At 50.0% G+C, this 15,599-nt stretch overlaps 1 protein-coding gene across 1 annotated transcript in view; it reads right to left on the bottom strand.

Annotated features, from left to right (window-relative positions):
• Positions 1–1,168: 1,168 nt before the first annotated feature.
• The window catches only part of maml3 (mastermind-like transcriptional coactivator 3), a 93,315-nt gene continuing 78,884 nt past the window's right edge, over positions 1,169–15,599 (bottom strand). Inside the window, exons 3-5 of the mRNA XM_023829755.2 lie at positions 7,521–7,766; positions 6,418–6,496; positions 1,169–4,046 (exon numbers count right to left, since the gene is read on the bottom strand). Of these exons, the coding sequence (XP_023685523.2) occupies positions 3,121–4,046; positions 6,418–6,496; positions 7,521–7,766 (1,251 nt within the window). The 3' untranslated portion in view covers positions 1,169–3,120. The remainder of the gene's footprint in view (positions 4,047–6,417; positions 6,497–7,520; positions 7,767–15,599) is intronic.

The raw sequence follows: 15,599 nt of genomic DNA, 5'->3' as shown, positions 1-15,599 counted from the left end.
GTAGTAATATATTAGCAACTTGGTCGCCGCGGAGGCAGCAGCGTACATCATTTCATGTCACAACCTCATACAAAACGTGAGACCGGAAACGAAGGAGCCGAGTATAATGGTTTCCTCGCACTGCCCCCTGGTGGACATGACCTTTACGTAAACTACGCGGTCAAGTCACTACACTTCTTGCGTTGCGCATGCGTCGCCTCACCTGAAGTATATCGCGGCCCACAGAGCTCACTGCTGAGTGGGCAGCTTCTGGGGGAAGCCCTAGCTGCTGGTATGCATAGAGCGCTGGAAGCACGGGGTCACCGAACAGCCTGCTGAGTGACTTATACACAAACAGACCTCCCCTCAGGACGCGGGGGCTTTGGTATGTTCCAAGCATAGGATTGGACAGTAGGGATGGGCGATACCACTGATTCTATTTTTGATCCGATACTAAGTAATACCAAAGTCGCTGATACTGATATGCAGTGCCAGCCCAACCCTGATGGTAACATTTGCTGAATGGTGGTGGGAGTTCAGAGTAATATTTCCCAGCTGGGGGGGGGGGCAGCAAATCGACCATATTTCCCTAGTTCACTAGTGTTCTGGTGCCATCCCCCCCCAGGTGAGATTCTGCTGAGCTTCCTCGGGCAGCAGAAAAAAATTATGTGTATTCATTCATATTAAAACATTTGGGCATCTGGCTAACTAGCTAGCTCATGTTTGTTTCACAAGAATAGTAGTACAATATTAAAACTAGTTTAAATAACCGTAATGTCTTTAGCGCCCCCTAGTCAAAGGGCACCCTAAGGCCTGCCAAACAGATTGGCCCCGAAAGTCACTCCCCCCCCATGGGTGGCCTTGCCCCCGCTACTGGTTAATGTTCTGCTCTTATAATAATTAACATTTAAATTATCGGGGTAAAAAGATTGAAATATCGACGTTAGAATTGATTCTCAAAATGAAGCAGTCGGATTGGGAAAAAAAAATCGATATTTCAGTGACGATCTGCAGATCCTTATTGGATAACTAAACCCTGCTTAGTTTCAGCCCATTGGTGCCATAGCTGTGGCGAATCATACGAGGATACAACCTTCTGAATCATACCCTCACCCTCGACTGGGTCTCACCATGTGAAGAATCTGTGTAATATAATGTAGAAGAAATGTACTGGGACCAGACGGGGATGTTCATTTAATACGATCAATGAGATAACCATCTTTCTTTATTTTTGTTGTTTTTTTCTGAAAAACAAACGTGTGTCTGTATTCTCGCGTTTACATTTTGCAATTCTGTACAGGGTAAAAAGAAATAAGCACTGCTTAAAGTACAGAGTAAAATCTCAAACTAGAAAAATGACCAAATAAAAATTTTGAATTACAATACAAATTAGTAGTAAGACATTGTCTGAAGTGCAATGGCATAGCTCAGATGATTTTAAAAGTGAAAAAAAAACAAAATAAAAATATGTCTCTATTTTCAACAAACAAGAATTTCTTTACAGAGGGTATAGCCATATCATCTGATGTATTTAAACCTGTAAAAACATATTTACAAATAGCAACTTTCTTTTATATACTTTTTTTCATTATCACATACACGTCAGCACCAGTTAAACAAAATAACAGACCAACGGAAATGACCGACGACAACAGAAAGAACAAAGTCTACATCCGATTGGTCCCAGACCACGTGACCCGGAGGAATCTGGCAGGCAGTTCTCCTGGGGGGTGGAGACAGGCCTCAACTATGGGCTCCACACTGCCCCCTCCTGTCTCCAGAGCGAACGGTCCTGTGTCAGAAACATTTGTAATGGAGAGAAAAAAAAAAAACCAGAATGACCCGGTCAAACATAAATCCTTTGTTAGGCCTTGATTGATATAAAGCCTATATGCATTAAAGTAAAAAAAAAAAAAAACCTATTAGACCCAATTAATTTCTAGTTGAAGTAGAAAATCTCTGTTTTTGTCATGATGGAGCATGTATTCAGACAATGTAAGTCCCAAGAAAAAACAATTCATACTTAAGCTCATTATATCCAATACAATCCAGTTATGTTCCAAATTTTCACTCCAGGGCCCTAACAATCGTTCGAACCCCCGCCCCAAAATGTGTGAAGCGCAGGTATGAGAGTGTATTTGCGGCATTAAAATACATATTCTGCATAAATATCTAGGTTAAAATTCAAGTTTCCTATTAAAGCTCACACATTTAAGAATTTGCTGAAGTGTGTTCCATGTGTGTGTTAGTGTGTTAGTGGCTGTTCCATTCGTTTCCTATAAATCAGTGTGAGCTTCCACGTGACAGTTCAGCCAGTCAGAACTTCAGCCAGAACGCCACAGTCACATGTGTGGTGATTCCACCCATTCCGACGCCGCGTTGCTGGTTGCTAAGAGACGGGCCGCCCTACCAGGGCCCATACTGACGCCCAACAAAGAATCCTGACTGTTTTGTTGTTATTTTCGGGACATAAATAGCAGACAAATACAGATTAAAGGCAAGCCTGTAAGCGGGAATGGGTGTGTGGTGCGCTGCTCCTGGGGGGGGGGGGGGGGGGGGGGGTAAATTCATTACAGGTACTGTAGGAGAAGCACCTGATGTTTTCTACAGCTTCTGGGGTAAACAAAGGACCGTCAGGTTTAAAGTCAAAGCCTTGCATGCCGATAGGAATGCAGGGAATGCTTCGACTTAATGACCCCCACGAGACCCAGAATGGAAAAACACTCCGAACTGACGAGCTACGTGGCATGATGCAGATGCTGCGAACGATCCTGTGATCCCAATCAAAAGATATCAACAGTTTTCTTAACGGCTTGCTGTTTCCCCTCCAGTGCCCGGAATTTAAGTATAATTCAGATTTTACAGATTTCGCAGTGCAGATTTGAAACTGGGGGAAGTATGACATTTTTTAAATTAAAAACGCGAATAAACATCCTGTGTGAAAAACCATTAAACTCCTGACAGACTTCATTCCCATCAGGAGGAGTTTTTAAATACCATGACGGTGCACAAAAGCCACATTTTTGTTCTCTCCAGGTCATTAACATCTTAAAAAATGAAAGCTTTTGTCGTTCACCCAGGTCCTTCCTTCCTCTTTGTGTCCATCCATAGTCAACTTGAAGCCCCACCCATGCCTGCCCGCTATTGGCTGGAAAAGAACTCGTCCATCCAGCCATCTGCAGAGTCCAGCTCCGCCCTCTCTGGCAGGTTATAGGCTCCGCCTCCAGACGGCTGCCCGCTGTAGCCGTACGACAGGTCCTGACTGGGTGTCCGCTGGTATGTGGGCGGCTGGCTGCCCTGCATGTACGAGCCTCCGGCTGCCACCATTGGTTGGCTCTGCGCCTGGCTGAATGGGGCCATGTTGGGGACGACCTGCGCCATGCCGGGCAAAGCTACGGGCCGTGGTTGGTTGGTCCGCATCATCTGGCCTCCCATGGCTGGATTCACGGCCCTGGGGTCCACCATGGGCTGGCCCACCGCCTGTGGAAAGTGCTGCTTGACTATACGAGGCTGGCCAGCCTGCATGGCATACACGGGGCTGCCGTTGAAGGCCGCCATCTCCCCGCTAGTCCGGCCCGCCGTCGCCTGCAGGTTCTGCTGCTGCTGCTGCTGCCAAGCCTGGGAGGCTCCTCCCATCATGCTTTGCAGTCTCTGCGCCTGGCCCTTGGCGATGGCGGGGCCCTTCATGGGCTGCTGGGACATGTCGGGGTTCATCAGCATGCCCTGTCCGTACCCGCTCACCATGCCCCCTGCATGCCCGCTACCAGGCTGCCTCTGCACTTGTGTTGCATTGTGGGCCATACCCACGCCTCCCTGGGCTGGGTGCTGTAGTATCTGGTTGACGCCGGCATTTAGGCCGTACATGCTCTGCTGACCGGCCGGCTGGCCGGTGTAGGCCACGCCCATGTCTGACTGGCCGGCCCCCGCGGGAATGGGGGTGGAATTCTGCACCGGTGCTATCTGGAGCATCCCTTGATTTTGCGGCTGCTGCTGCTGCTGCTGGAGCAGCCTGGCGTTGCGGATGTTCTGGAGAGCCTGGTTCCTGGCGGCCATCTCTTGCTGCGAGCCTGAAAACAAGAACCACGCATGAAAACCTGGCAGTAGGCGGAGCTGAAAACCTGACAGCCAATGAGCCGTCTTCTCATGGGACCAGGACCAATGAGAACAGATGGCATCGTTACTCAAAATGTCCCCAGTTCTGTTCTGGAGCTGTGTATGATTTAGTGATCGAGATCCACCATTTTCTGTCCCTGCTTTAGATACATAAAGATTTAAACAATTACTGGCTGACCCTCCTGCTACCAATCAATAGCAGACATTAGAAATGGACCAGCACAGATGCATGCTTCCCTCGAATGTCTGTGAAGAACAGCACGAAATCACACACGACTCCTTCAAGGAGAACAAAGCGTTGCCCCCGGGACGTCTATGGAGAGCTTCTCTTTTCCATTAGCAAAGTAAATCTGTTTCCTTGCCGATCTGACTCAAGTCGTTGGAACACTTGAGATCTGGGTCAGGTTGCCATGGCGACGATTGGAGCCGAAAAAGTTGCGCTTTTCGCATTTCTGATGGACGCTGCATCTTTGGGGAAGAAGTGCAGCAGCACTGTAGATTAAAAATTACCAAATGTATTTCATGGAGGTGCTGTGAGTCCAAACAGCTGTCATGAAATTAGATTCTCACAGGTTATATTTAAGTGTGAGTCCATGGAAAAATTCTGAGACTTGTTGGCAGGCGCTCCAGATTTATTACCAGTTGTTACACCACTGGGTGTTGGATGTAACCGAGTTACACCACTGGGCATTTGATGTGACTTTGCTCTGAGTTGCACCACTGACTGTTAGATGTGGCTTTGTTCCAAGTTAGACCACTGTGTGTTGGATGTAACATTTCTCTGAGTTACACTACAAGGTGTTTGATGTGGCTTCACTCTGAGTTACACCACTGGGTGTTAGATGACACTTGGTGCTACTTCTAGATAGAGTTAGGCAACTTGTTGAGCCTGACCTGCAAGTACTCTAACTGAGTAATTTAATCCATATAATTGCATGAGTTGGACGGAAAACAATAAATTTAAAACACAACAGTTATTTGCTTAATAAATAAGGATTTTTCAATGAAACAGCTTCAAAGTCTCCTTCAGCCTTCAGAATTCAGGACAGATCAAGACTTAGACCAGCAAAGGTCTCTAGTCCTGAACATAACCATCCTGTGACCTGCTGCTGAAAACCATATGAAGGTCCCTCAAAAAGCTTGTCCTCACTGGGCAGAAACCACGGGACGACCTGAGGTCAACTTTACAAATGTGGGTCTCTGACAGCAGCCATTTTCTCCATTTCTTCAAGAAACCGTTTGAGGAGTTAAAAGTCTTTGCTTCTCACTGAGGTGTTGCCTGGAGATCGGGCTTCACAGATTCAATCTTGGTTACAGTTTTTCAGGTTCATGTTCTCCGCAGAAGCAACACAGATGATGCAAAAACCAGTCAGTCAAGACATTGGTTTCTCCGGGTGCTCAGAATTACATGTCATCAGCTTTCTCCATCATCAGCCAAGGGAAGTGGGATTTGGACCCGCTCCTTTGGCTCTTCCACGGTCAGCCATGCGACAGCACCCCTCCCCACGCTAACATGTGGCTGTTACAGTGAGCACCGTTCACCTTCACGAGGCTCTAACCTCCAGTCAGTTAGGGGCGGGCAGCTCTGCCTTGTGTGACTGACGGGCAAGATGTATTTTTCATCGAGGAAGTTTCTGAGCTGTTTGAAATCACAGTTCTAAATATTGTTGGGTAAGTGTTCATCCAGAGGGACTTCAGTGTTTTTGGTTATAGTTCTAGCCGCTTACAAAGGAGAGCGATAGTGTCGCATCACATGACCTGGTCACCTGACCTAAACACAGTAGAAATGGTTTTGGAGGAGTTTGACCAGAGACTGAAGGAAGAGCAGCCAATGAGGGCTCAGCATATGTGGGACCTCCTACAGGACAGCTGGAAAAGCATCCCAGGAGGCCACCTCATGGAACTGGTGTAGAGGGGACAGTAGGGGCAGCCAGTCCCTGGGGCAACTGGGGTTAAGGGCCTCGCTCAAGGGCCCAAAGGTGGGATCACTCTGCCAACCAGGGATATGAACCAAAAACCTTCTGAATCCCAAGCTATAGAGCTGCCCCCCCCCCAACAAATTAGTTTTTTTAATACTTTTTTGGTTGATGCATGCAAATGTGTCATCTTATAGTTTTGACGTCTTTATAATCATTTGGAAACATAGACAATAGAACAAATAAACCTTTCTATAGGTAGATGTGTCCAAACGTTTAACTGGTGCCATATAAGAGGCAACACAATAGAGTCCAACTACATGTAATTTTAAAATGTTTAAATTCCATTAACAGGAGCCCCTATGCCATGCCGTGAGCCGGACCCGGTTGCATGCGGGTCATGTCTTACCCTGGAACTGGGTCACCTGCTGAACGGGGTAAGGGCTTCTCTGCTGGTGGGGCAGCTGCCTGGGGTGCTGCTGCTGTAACTGTGGAGGGGGGGGGGGCGGCATTAGATGGATAAACAACATGGGATTAGACAGACAACTCCAGCACACAGATTCTGGGGTAGATAGAGCACTGCATGACATGATTAAGCGGTGTCACCTCCAGACCAAGAGGCAGCTTATCTGCAGAGCACAACGTATGATCCCGTCTCTGACGACCAGGGACCAGTGTTTATGGAGTATAATCCAGTTTCAGTGGAACAATGCACATGATCCAGTGCTTATGAAGCACTATAAACAATCTAGTGTTGATAGAACAATGTATATGATCCAGTGTCTAGAGAACAGTGTTTATGGAGCAGTATGCATTATTCAATATTTATGGACCACTGCTTATAATCCATTATGTATGGAGAACTGTGCATGATCCATTGTTTATGTAGCGCAGCATATAATCCGGTGTTGATGCAACAGGGCATATGATACACTACTAATGGAACGCCTTATATGATCCATTGTCTGCAGAACACTGTATCTAGTGTCTAAAGACAAGAGCCCAATATTTAAGAGCAATGTATAAATAGAGCACCATATATGATCCAGTGCCAATGGAACACTGTATGTAGTCCAGTGTTTATAGAGTACTATATATGATCCAGTGCCAAAGGAACACTGTATGTAATCCAGTGTTTATAGAGTACTATATATGATCCAGTGCCAAAGGAACACTGTATGTAATCCAGTGTTTATAGAGTACTACATAGGATCCAGTGCCAAAGGAACACTGCATTATCCAGTATTTATAGAGCATCGGATACAATCCAGTGTCAATGGAATGCTGCATTAATCCAGTATATATATAGCGTACATAGAGCACGGTATATGACCCAGTGCCAATGGAACACTGCATTTGTTCAGTATTTATAAAGTACCGTATATGATCCAGTGCTAATGGAACACTGCATACACTGTTTAAGGAGCACAGTGTATGACCCAGTTTCTAAAGGCCAGAGGCCATAAACCAGGGCTTGGAGATTGGTGCACGGAGCTGTCCGTCACGGGGTACCTGCTCGGCCAGCAGCTGCTGCTGCCTCTGCTCACGCAGAGCCTGCTGCTTCTGCTGCTCAAGCAGGTGCAGTTGCACACGCTTCTCCTGCTCCATCTGCATCATCTGCTTCATCATGGCCGCCTGCTGTGGGTTGCCCAGGTATCCCGGCGCACTGCCATTGGTCCCCGGCACCACGCCTCCTGGGCCAGTGAGTGAGGGCTGGACCCCACCAGGCTGCCGTGGGACACCAACCATGTTCTGTTCCTGAGAGAAAGAGAGAGAGATGGCTTTCAAACATAGAGTGGTTGTATGGTGCACACGGTCATCCTACATGGCATTGAAAGGATGCCCCCCATCACGTGCCACTCATCTACCAACTGCTTACTCTCCTCAGGGTCACAGGGGGGGCTGGAGCCAATCCCATGCAGCAGGGTCACATGGGCGGCTGGAGCCAATCCCATGCAGCAGGGTCACATGGGGGGCTGGAGCCAATCCCATGCAGCAGGGTCACATGGGCAGCTGGAGCCAATCCCATGCAGCACAGGGCACATGGCTTAGTTAAAGTCTCTTCAATCACCCTTATGTGCGGGTGCACTTGGATTAACACCACGCAAGGCCAAGGCTTGGCTGATTCCGCATACATCACTCAAGTCAAGAAGCTATTTATTCCACTTTTTTCTTTACCTCAGGTTATTCTTATGATCGACTCTCCTATATTTTTAATACTTTCGCAATATCTAACGCTTGCACTAGGAAGGCAGTCTACCTCATCTCTTCATGTGTGTACACAGTGACAATAAAGTCGACTTTGACACATCAACTCTAATTAATGTTTATAGATGCTAATGACATGGTTTTAGCTCAGCTTAATGAAAACTGTCTGGTTAAAAGGCAGCAGCCGGACGGACGGGCTGTAGAGAGCCAACCAAACCTGAGAGAGATTAATCAATAGAGCAGACAGACTAATTAAAACGCTAACAAAATGTATTAATAAGGGGAACACCCTCCCACAGTAGCATTCCTGCGTCCATCTCACGCCTGAAGTGTTTTTCCCCAGCAGAGGGCGCTCCGTTTCAGGCGAGCTGTGCCGCTGGACATGGCCTGTATCTTGTGCTCCTCGTCTTGGGGCCCGGCTCTGCGAGACAGCACTCACAGCCACTTGATTTATGTCACACTTTGAGTGGGTCACTGTGGTTACCAAGGCAACGACTGTCCAGCACGGAGTCCCTGGATCTAATAGGGAGGCCCCCACCGTGGCAAGGAGCCTCTCGGACTCTGTGACATCACCGCCATGGACACCAGCTGTCATCGGATCACCAGTTTATACTCTGTTTCCGGAGTGGAATTGCCCGTCACCGATCGATCCAGGAAGCGACATGTATGTTGTTGTCAACAGGTGACATTCAGGGATTTTAAAAAAAAAAAACAAGAGGACATAGACAGGGACCAAGCTTATCATTAGCCAATGATGTGTTTTGAATCAGTGAGTGACGGGGGAGAGAGCTCTTCAGGGGCCAATCACCTTTCAGCTGGGGCCAGTGACCCTACGGCCCCGCCCTTTTATGGTGAGCGTTAAACCTGCTGCCACCAGTGGGTCCTCCGAACATGCCATTTAATTACAAGCACACACACGCCTACGCATGCGGCCTGCTCTCTCCAAGGCCAAAGAAATGCAGCGAACAGCGCCCCTCGGTGGACGTCGGCTCCGCCTGTCGCTGCAATGAGGCACTGCACGCTTGCAGGGCTGTGCTTTACGTGCATCTGATTGGCTGAGTGACTGAAATGGGTGTGGGCTGGGTCACGACATGTCGAAGAAGAAGATAATCAATGCTGAACCTCCATAAACATACAGAGAGGGGGCTATAGTGCTCAATAAAGATCTCATTCAATGACGTTCAGCGGCAAAGCCAAAAACCAGAGGCCACACATGACATACACTGGATGGTATAATGTGTTTTAAGTGCAGGTGTAAAATACGTACGATAACAGTAATAAAAGACTGAGCGGATAGAAGCGCTTTGCATGCCTGCCTGCAATAGCAGCCTCCAGCCAGGGGGTGGCGACATTGCTCCGTCCTGTCAGCTTCGGCTCAGCCTTTTCCCGGCAGATGGCTTAATCATGACCAGTATAATATATGTCTCCCTGTTGTCTGAGGGCGAGCTGCCGCGTAGAGAGGCGTCGGCAGAGATCGGACGGCCAGGCGACCGCCGTCCTCGCGGTGAGCAAACTGTACTCGCCGTGGGGGGGGGGGTGAATGCTGCCCTGCACTGCTTACAACAACCAGAGGAGTCCCATGGGAGCACAGACAGCTCCCCCCACCCTGCTCCAGTCCTCTAATAAATGCCTGCCACCCCCCCCACCATCCCCACCCTCATTCCCCCCTCCCAGCTTCCTGGCTGCCACCCCCCTTCTCCCCCACATGGCACTTAAGGCCCCAAAACCTCACCTTCACTGCCTCTACAAGACAGCTAGAAGGTGCTGGCACCTCACATAACCCTGTCGCCCGGGTACCGCCATTAGGGGCGTAAGCCACATCCACCAATCAGCATCCACTGGCATCTCGTTCCAGTGGCGTCACCTGCTCCGTGGAAAGGACGGACGTATCCGGAGTGCCTGCCCATGCCGCAGATTAGCCACCACCGGCATCTCACTCCTGCAGCTAATTAGAAGACATGTAAATATTAACAGCATCAATCCCCTGGAAGCCAGAGGAGGAGGAGCTCATATCTCTCAGAGTTAAAGTGAAACAATCACATCTGATTAACTGGATCTTTACATCTAGACGAGAGAGAGAGAGAGAGCAGATCATGAGGAAGCACAGGAAGTTATAAGTGCTTGCTGATAATACTCCTTATCGCTGATCCGTGCAGGATGTAAGGCCTCAGTCCTTCGCGTTAGTCAGTGAGGCAGTAATGAAGTAAATATCCCATTTCCTGAAGGTGGCAGGTGGCAGTGGGTTAGGGACACTCTCCCAGTCTGGATCCTGTGTCACGAAAGGAGGATGACATCAAAGCGACCTCCACTCCCCGTCAGCTTGCGGAAAATTCCGCAACGCTCACCGGCCGGCGCCGGAACACCGGTGCGCTCTTCCGAAGGACCGCAAGCTGTCGCTGACGTGGAGGTTTACGGCTCAGCGCTGCGCACGCAGGTACGCGAGGGCGGGGTTAGGATACCAGCTCCAGCGTAGTTGCCGGGGGGGGGTCAGTAAGTGTAATTATAATTAGTGTTAAGAGAAAGGGCTGGGGCCCTCTTCAGCCAGACAGCCCCCCATAAACCCCCTTTTCTCAGACATCCAAACCTGCACCCCCCCCCCCCACTCCCTCAGGCAGTGTATGTGACAGGGACTCACACCCTCGCTCTACCAATCCCGACCTTGCAGGCCAAAAGGGCCGGCGTCGCTGAAAGTCCTGAAATCTCAGCTCCCGACTCCCAGCCACCCCCCCCCCCCAACTGCCGATCCCCATACCAGGCCGGAATGGAACGTTGCTGCATTCTCCCTTTCAGCGGGGGAGGGGGTTACCTTGTCCGAACAGCAATCCTCAGATGCATAATCGCGTGGCACTGAGCCCCTTCCCCCATAAACCACCGGCTGTCCCCCACGATGGAACCAGGTGGGATTCCGGGGAGACACCTGATCTCGTGGAGGCCCAGCCAGACCCCTACAGCTCACACGCTGCTCTTTAATCCCATTAAAGCGGGAAAAGCACGCGACACAAAACAAAATCGTGCGGCCATATGAAAATTATGCAACGGCGGAAAATGCGATAACCCCGAACAGATGGCGCCGCCGGGCTTTTGTGGAATTAAGAGATATCCACAGACCGTGGGTCAGAGAGGATGCGTGCAGACCTGGGGTCCTGGCAGTACAGACGGCCTGGCAGAGGGTGCGACGTCATGACCAGTACACACTGAGACTCAGACTCATTTAGGGGGAAAATCTGCAAAATAATAATAATAATTTTAATATAATTATTAATGTTTCCAAGAGTGTCTGAAACTGACCACTGCTGGAGTGACATACCCATATCCCATTCACGGGCACTGACACGGGCAGCCCGCGGACTCCCATTCACGGGCACTGACACGGGCAGCCCGCGGACTCCCATTCACGGGCACTGACACGGGCAGCCCGCGGACTCCCATTCACGGGCACTGACACGGGCAGCCTCAATGCAGATGGTATTCACTGGCGGAGGGTCCTCTCATTTTTTACTGTATCCACCAGTGAGCTCCATCGTTTTTCATTACCGCACCGCTGAAGGCCCCGATCTCCTGGCCATGCTTTCACCAGATTCATTTCCTTCTCTGCCTCCGCTGTGGGGACTTGGACATCAAAGATGCATAAATCGCCTTCCCACATAACCAATGCAGCTAAAAATACCAAAATGCTATATTTCAATTGGACGTCCAATCAGCATGTGACACAAAGATTTAGGGCTTCGGGATCTGCAGACGCCAGGCTACGGTGCAAAGGCCCCTAATGTGTTACTTGGCGTTGGAGACACACGTCTGTGTCCTTACTGCAGCTTCCCCAATGTCCTGTTGCTCCTCTCATACTCCATCCTGCAGACAGGATACATGGTGTCCCTGTCAGGTGACTGTCGGCCATTACACAACACAGGAAGTTGGGGGGGAGGGCTGCCAGCCAATCAGAGCTCTCTCCACAGTGGTAGCAATCAACCCCAGCCTATGGTCGCCCTCGCCTTGGTGGCAACTGCCAGCCGTAACCAATCGGAACTCCCTCTCTCACAAAGGCCCGCCCTACCACGCCGGTTCACGGAAGACAAATGGTGTTTTCATGTTTCTGCCCCCCCCCCCCCATCCCCCAAAGCATGTGCAGCCCAGACCAGGCTTTGCACAGCTGAGTCAACAGCAGCAGAAGGCGTTCTATCACTGTGGAGGCCTCTGGTCTCTCCCCCATCAATTCCAGGAAGCCAGACCAGGCCTGGGATCCGTTAGCAGCTAATTTCTGCATGTATATTAAACAAATATATATTAACCTCGTGTCCGTAACTTCCATTGAAGCCTTCAGATGGAAGTCGGCATGTCATTGGAGGGTGTTATTGCCCCGTGTTGAGGTGGCTGGAGTATCGGTTACACAAGCCATCCAAACCTGTCGACAGCCCACCCCCCCTCCCCCAGTCTCCATGACAACATGGCAGGTAATGGATTAGCAGCGCTGACAGGCGTTCTTGGGTTACGGACAGTAAGCTGAAAGCCAAGCCCGGGTCCCTGCTCCAGAGAGCTCAGGGCATGACGGCGCCGCCCTGCAGGTACAGACGTGCGCTGCACTGGCATGGGGAGCCTATGTGTGCGCTTACGGCTCTGCCCATCCACGTCGTGGAGCAGCTGGCTCGAAGGTAAAACAGCCGAACCCCTCGCTGGGCGGCTCGAACCCGGTGCCAGCCCTTTATCCCGCACTGCGGGGGAGCCTTAATCTACAGCCAATTCCCCAACAGAGACAACGCCACCATCCTTCTGCCGAGGCAGCCGGCCAGCACCACAGACGGCATCTGGAGCACGCTGGGTGTTCGGAGCTGCCTTTGGATACCTCTGGGGGCATTACCTTAAAGAGTAGCCCCCCTGTCATGGCCCCAATCCCACCGCCCCCCCTTTTGAAACGACAGAGGAATCGCAGATTAGCTGTTATCGATTCACAGCTGCAGCAGAGGAGGGTGACTGTGGAAATGAGGGGCCGAGGCCAGTGCGGGTCTGTGGTCTGCCATGTTTATCGGGGGCAGCCGGGTTATTCAACGCTATTATACGATTGCCTTGATGTCAAACGGTTGATTATCCTCCGACGACGATTATCTCTGGTCACAGCCCTCCCCAGCCAACGGATCTGAGTGATTTTAATAATTCGTGAGGAGATCATTTCTATTACACGCCTGTTAAAAGAGACACGCCCCCCCCCCCCTTCCCTGTCTCTCTCTCTCACAGGGAGAATTAGAGCTCATCCACAGAGACATGTCTGTAAATGTCTCAATTAGCCGGCCCCCCCAAGACCGGGGTCAGAATTGGTCCGCAGAGAGGCAAGCAGAGTTCTGGTAAATCCTAGCAGGGGCAGGCTGGCAAACACAGGAGGAGACGTGCTGAAAAGCTGCCGTTAACGTGGTGAAAACGTGGCAAAAGCACAGCATAGACAGCCTGGTGAAACGTTCGTGAAATCCCGGTGACAATCTGGGGAGAAAAAGCCAGCAGTCTAAAGAAACGGGAACAGTCAGTGCACAACTATTACAGCAATCAGCCCCAGTACAACAGCGCCCCCCTTCAGGACCCACCAGCGTGCGATTAGCTTTCCGGACGCGAGAGCAGTATCTCCAGAACAGCATACGTGTGCAGCCATTTTGCGGTTCACACTTCTCTTGTTAACTCAGTGCTGACAGGTGTGGTTTAGCAGGTAAAAACCACACGTCACGCATCAGAAATAAAATACTGCTTTGTACTAATGTCCAGGGATCAAGTTTGAAAACAAGCCAGTTTGAAGGAGTTTATTTCTTCTCTTGTAGAGAGTCTACAATCGCAGGTCTCCAAAGCTCCAGGACAAAGAGAATGGCTTTTAGCAAGGGATAACAACATCAGCTTTCGTACAATAAGGCACAACATTTTTCCGGCATTTAAAAAAAAAAAACTAGATTTTTTTGCTCATGAGAATCAGGATCCGTGCTCTGCTTATTGTCATCTGCACTAAGCCACTGAGGACGCATCGGTACTCCGGCCCTCCTCGCCAACGGCGTTTACGGCCCAGCTTTTCTCCCCCGACGACGAGGACCGCAGACGATTAAGGCCACCGCGCCTTTTACGCATCCTTCGGATTTGCATATTAGCTGTGACGTGCTTCACGGCGTCAAATGATTTAATTGGATAATGACAAAATAGTAGAAAAATTGATGCATTAGGGAAGCAAAATGATACTAAATTTCCGGATATGGGAAATTATGTTACATGAATGTCCCCCCCCCCCCCAGAAATCATGGATCATGGGTATATCTGCACTAAAAAGCTAACAGAGGTCTCAGAAGCAGAAAATGGAAAGGCCATTAAACAAAGTGTCTCTCTTACAGGCCTAATGACTGAATTCTACATTCTAGATAAAAGAGAAAACATCAGCGAAGGGCACAGACACCCCCCACCCAGTCTCTGAGGGGAATCGCACAGGGGAATCACTCCGGTGCCAAAACGGGAACATTACGCTAACAAAATTGGCGACGATTTCCAGTGCTGTTGAGGGAAAAGTTTATAAATAAACCAAGGGGCCTACAATGGGGGCTGGGGGCATGAGTCTCGGGCTGGTAAACGGTGTGATCTCCCTCCACCGATTTCCACCGCTCCTCTCCACGCCGCATCATCACATGCTCTAAAACGCCCACTTCAGAAGCCCATTCTCAGGGCTGCGCTGACACTTCAGCCATATTCGGTCCTAAAAGCACCCATTATCCCCCCCCCCCCCCCCACACACACAGAAATTAACCAATCAGAAGGCTACGGGGCATTTGTCATGTGATGATGTCAAGGCCTTTCCAAACAATGTACTGGGAAACTTGAACTGAGTTTGCACCTGTAGGCTGGCTCACTATCGCCTCCGCAGGTTAGGAGGACAAACTATATAAATGCATAAATAAAAATATAATTCTTTCCTTGGACCTTGGCAGGGGTAGGGAACCTGATCCATGGAGAGCTGGAGTCGGTGCGGGTTTTTGGGATGACCTCTCAATCAGCCAATAATAAAGCAGTGGTTCTCAGCTCCAGTCCAGGGGACCCACTGTTATTGGCCGATTGAAAGGCCAACCCAAAAACCCACACCGGCCCTCCATGGATCAGGTTCCCCACCTCTGTTCCATGGCATTGCAGAGCCAAAAAGAAGAGCCTCTGAAATCATCTTAGAAAGACGTCACCTCTAGAATGAGAGGACATCTGTATGGCTGGAAGGCAGCGGAGTCGACGGCCTGAAAGCTTGGCTGTGCCACACATCCATCTGGGCACATGACAGGAGTCCACGGTCAAAATAGGGTCCTCCTCTCCCACCGAGGCCCCTCCCTGGCCAGCTCGGCGGCTGGGCCACTCGCTCTCCTCACACACGAGGGCCTAAGATCACAC

Source organism: Paramormyrops kingsleyae, chromosome 25 (assembly GCF_048594095.1).
Source record: "Paramormyrops kingsleyae isolate MSU_618 chromosome 25, PKINGS_0.4, whole genome shotgun sequence".
Taxonomy (NCBI): domain Eukaryota; kingdom Metazoa; phylum Chordata; class Actinopteri; order Osteoglossiformes; family Mormyridae; genus Paramormyrops; species Paramormyrops kingsleyae.
Note: the sequence above shows the minus strand (reverse complement) of the source record. Positions and strands in the feature narration are given on the sequence as shown.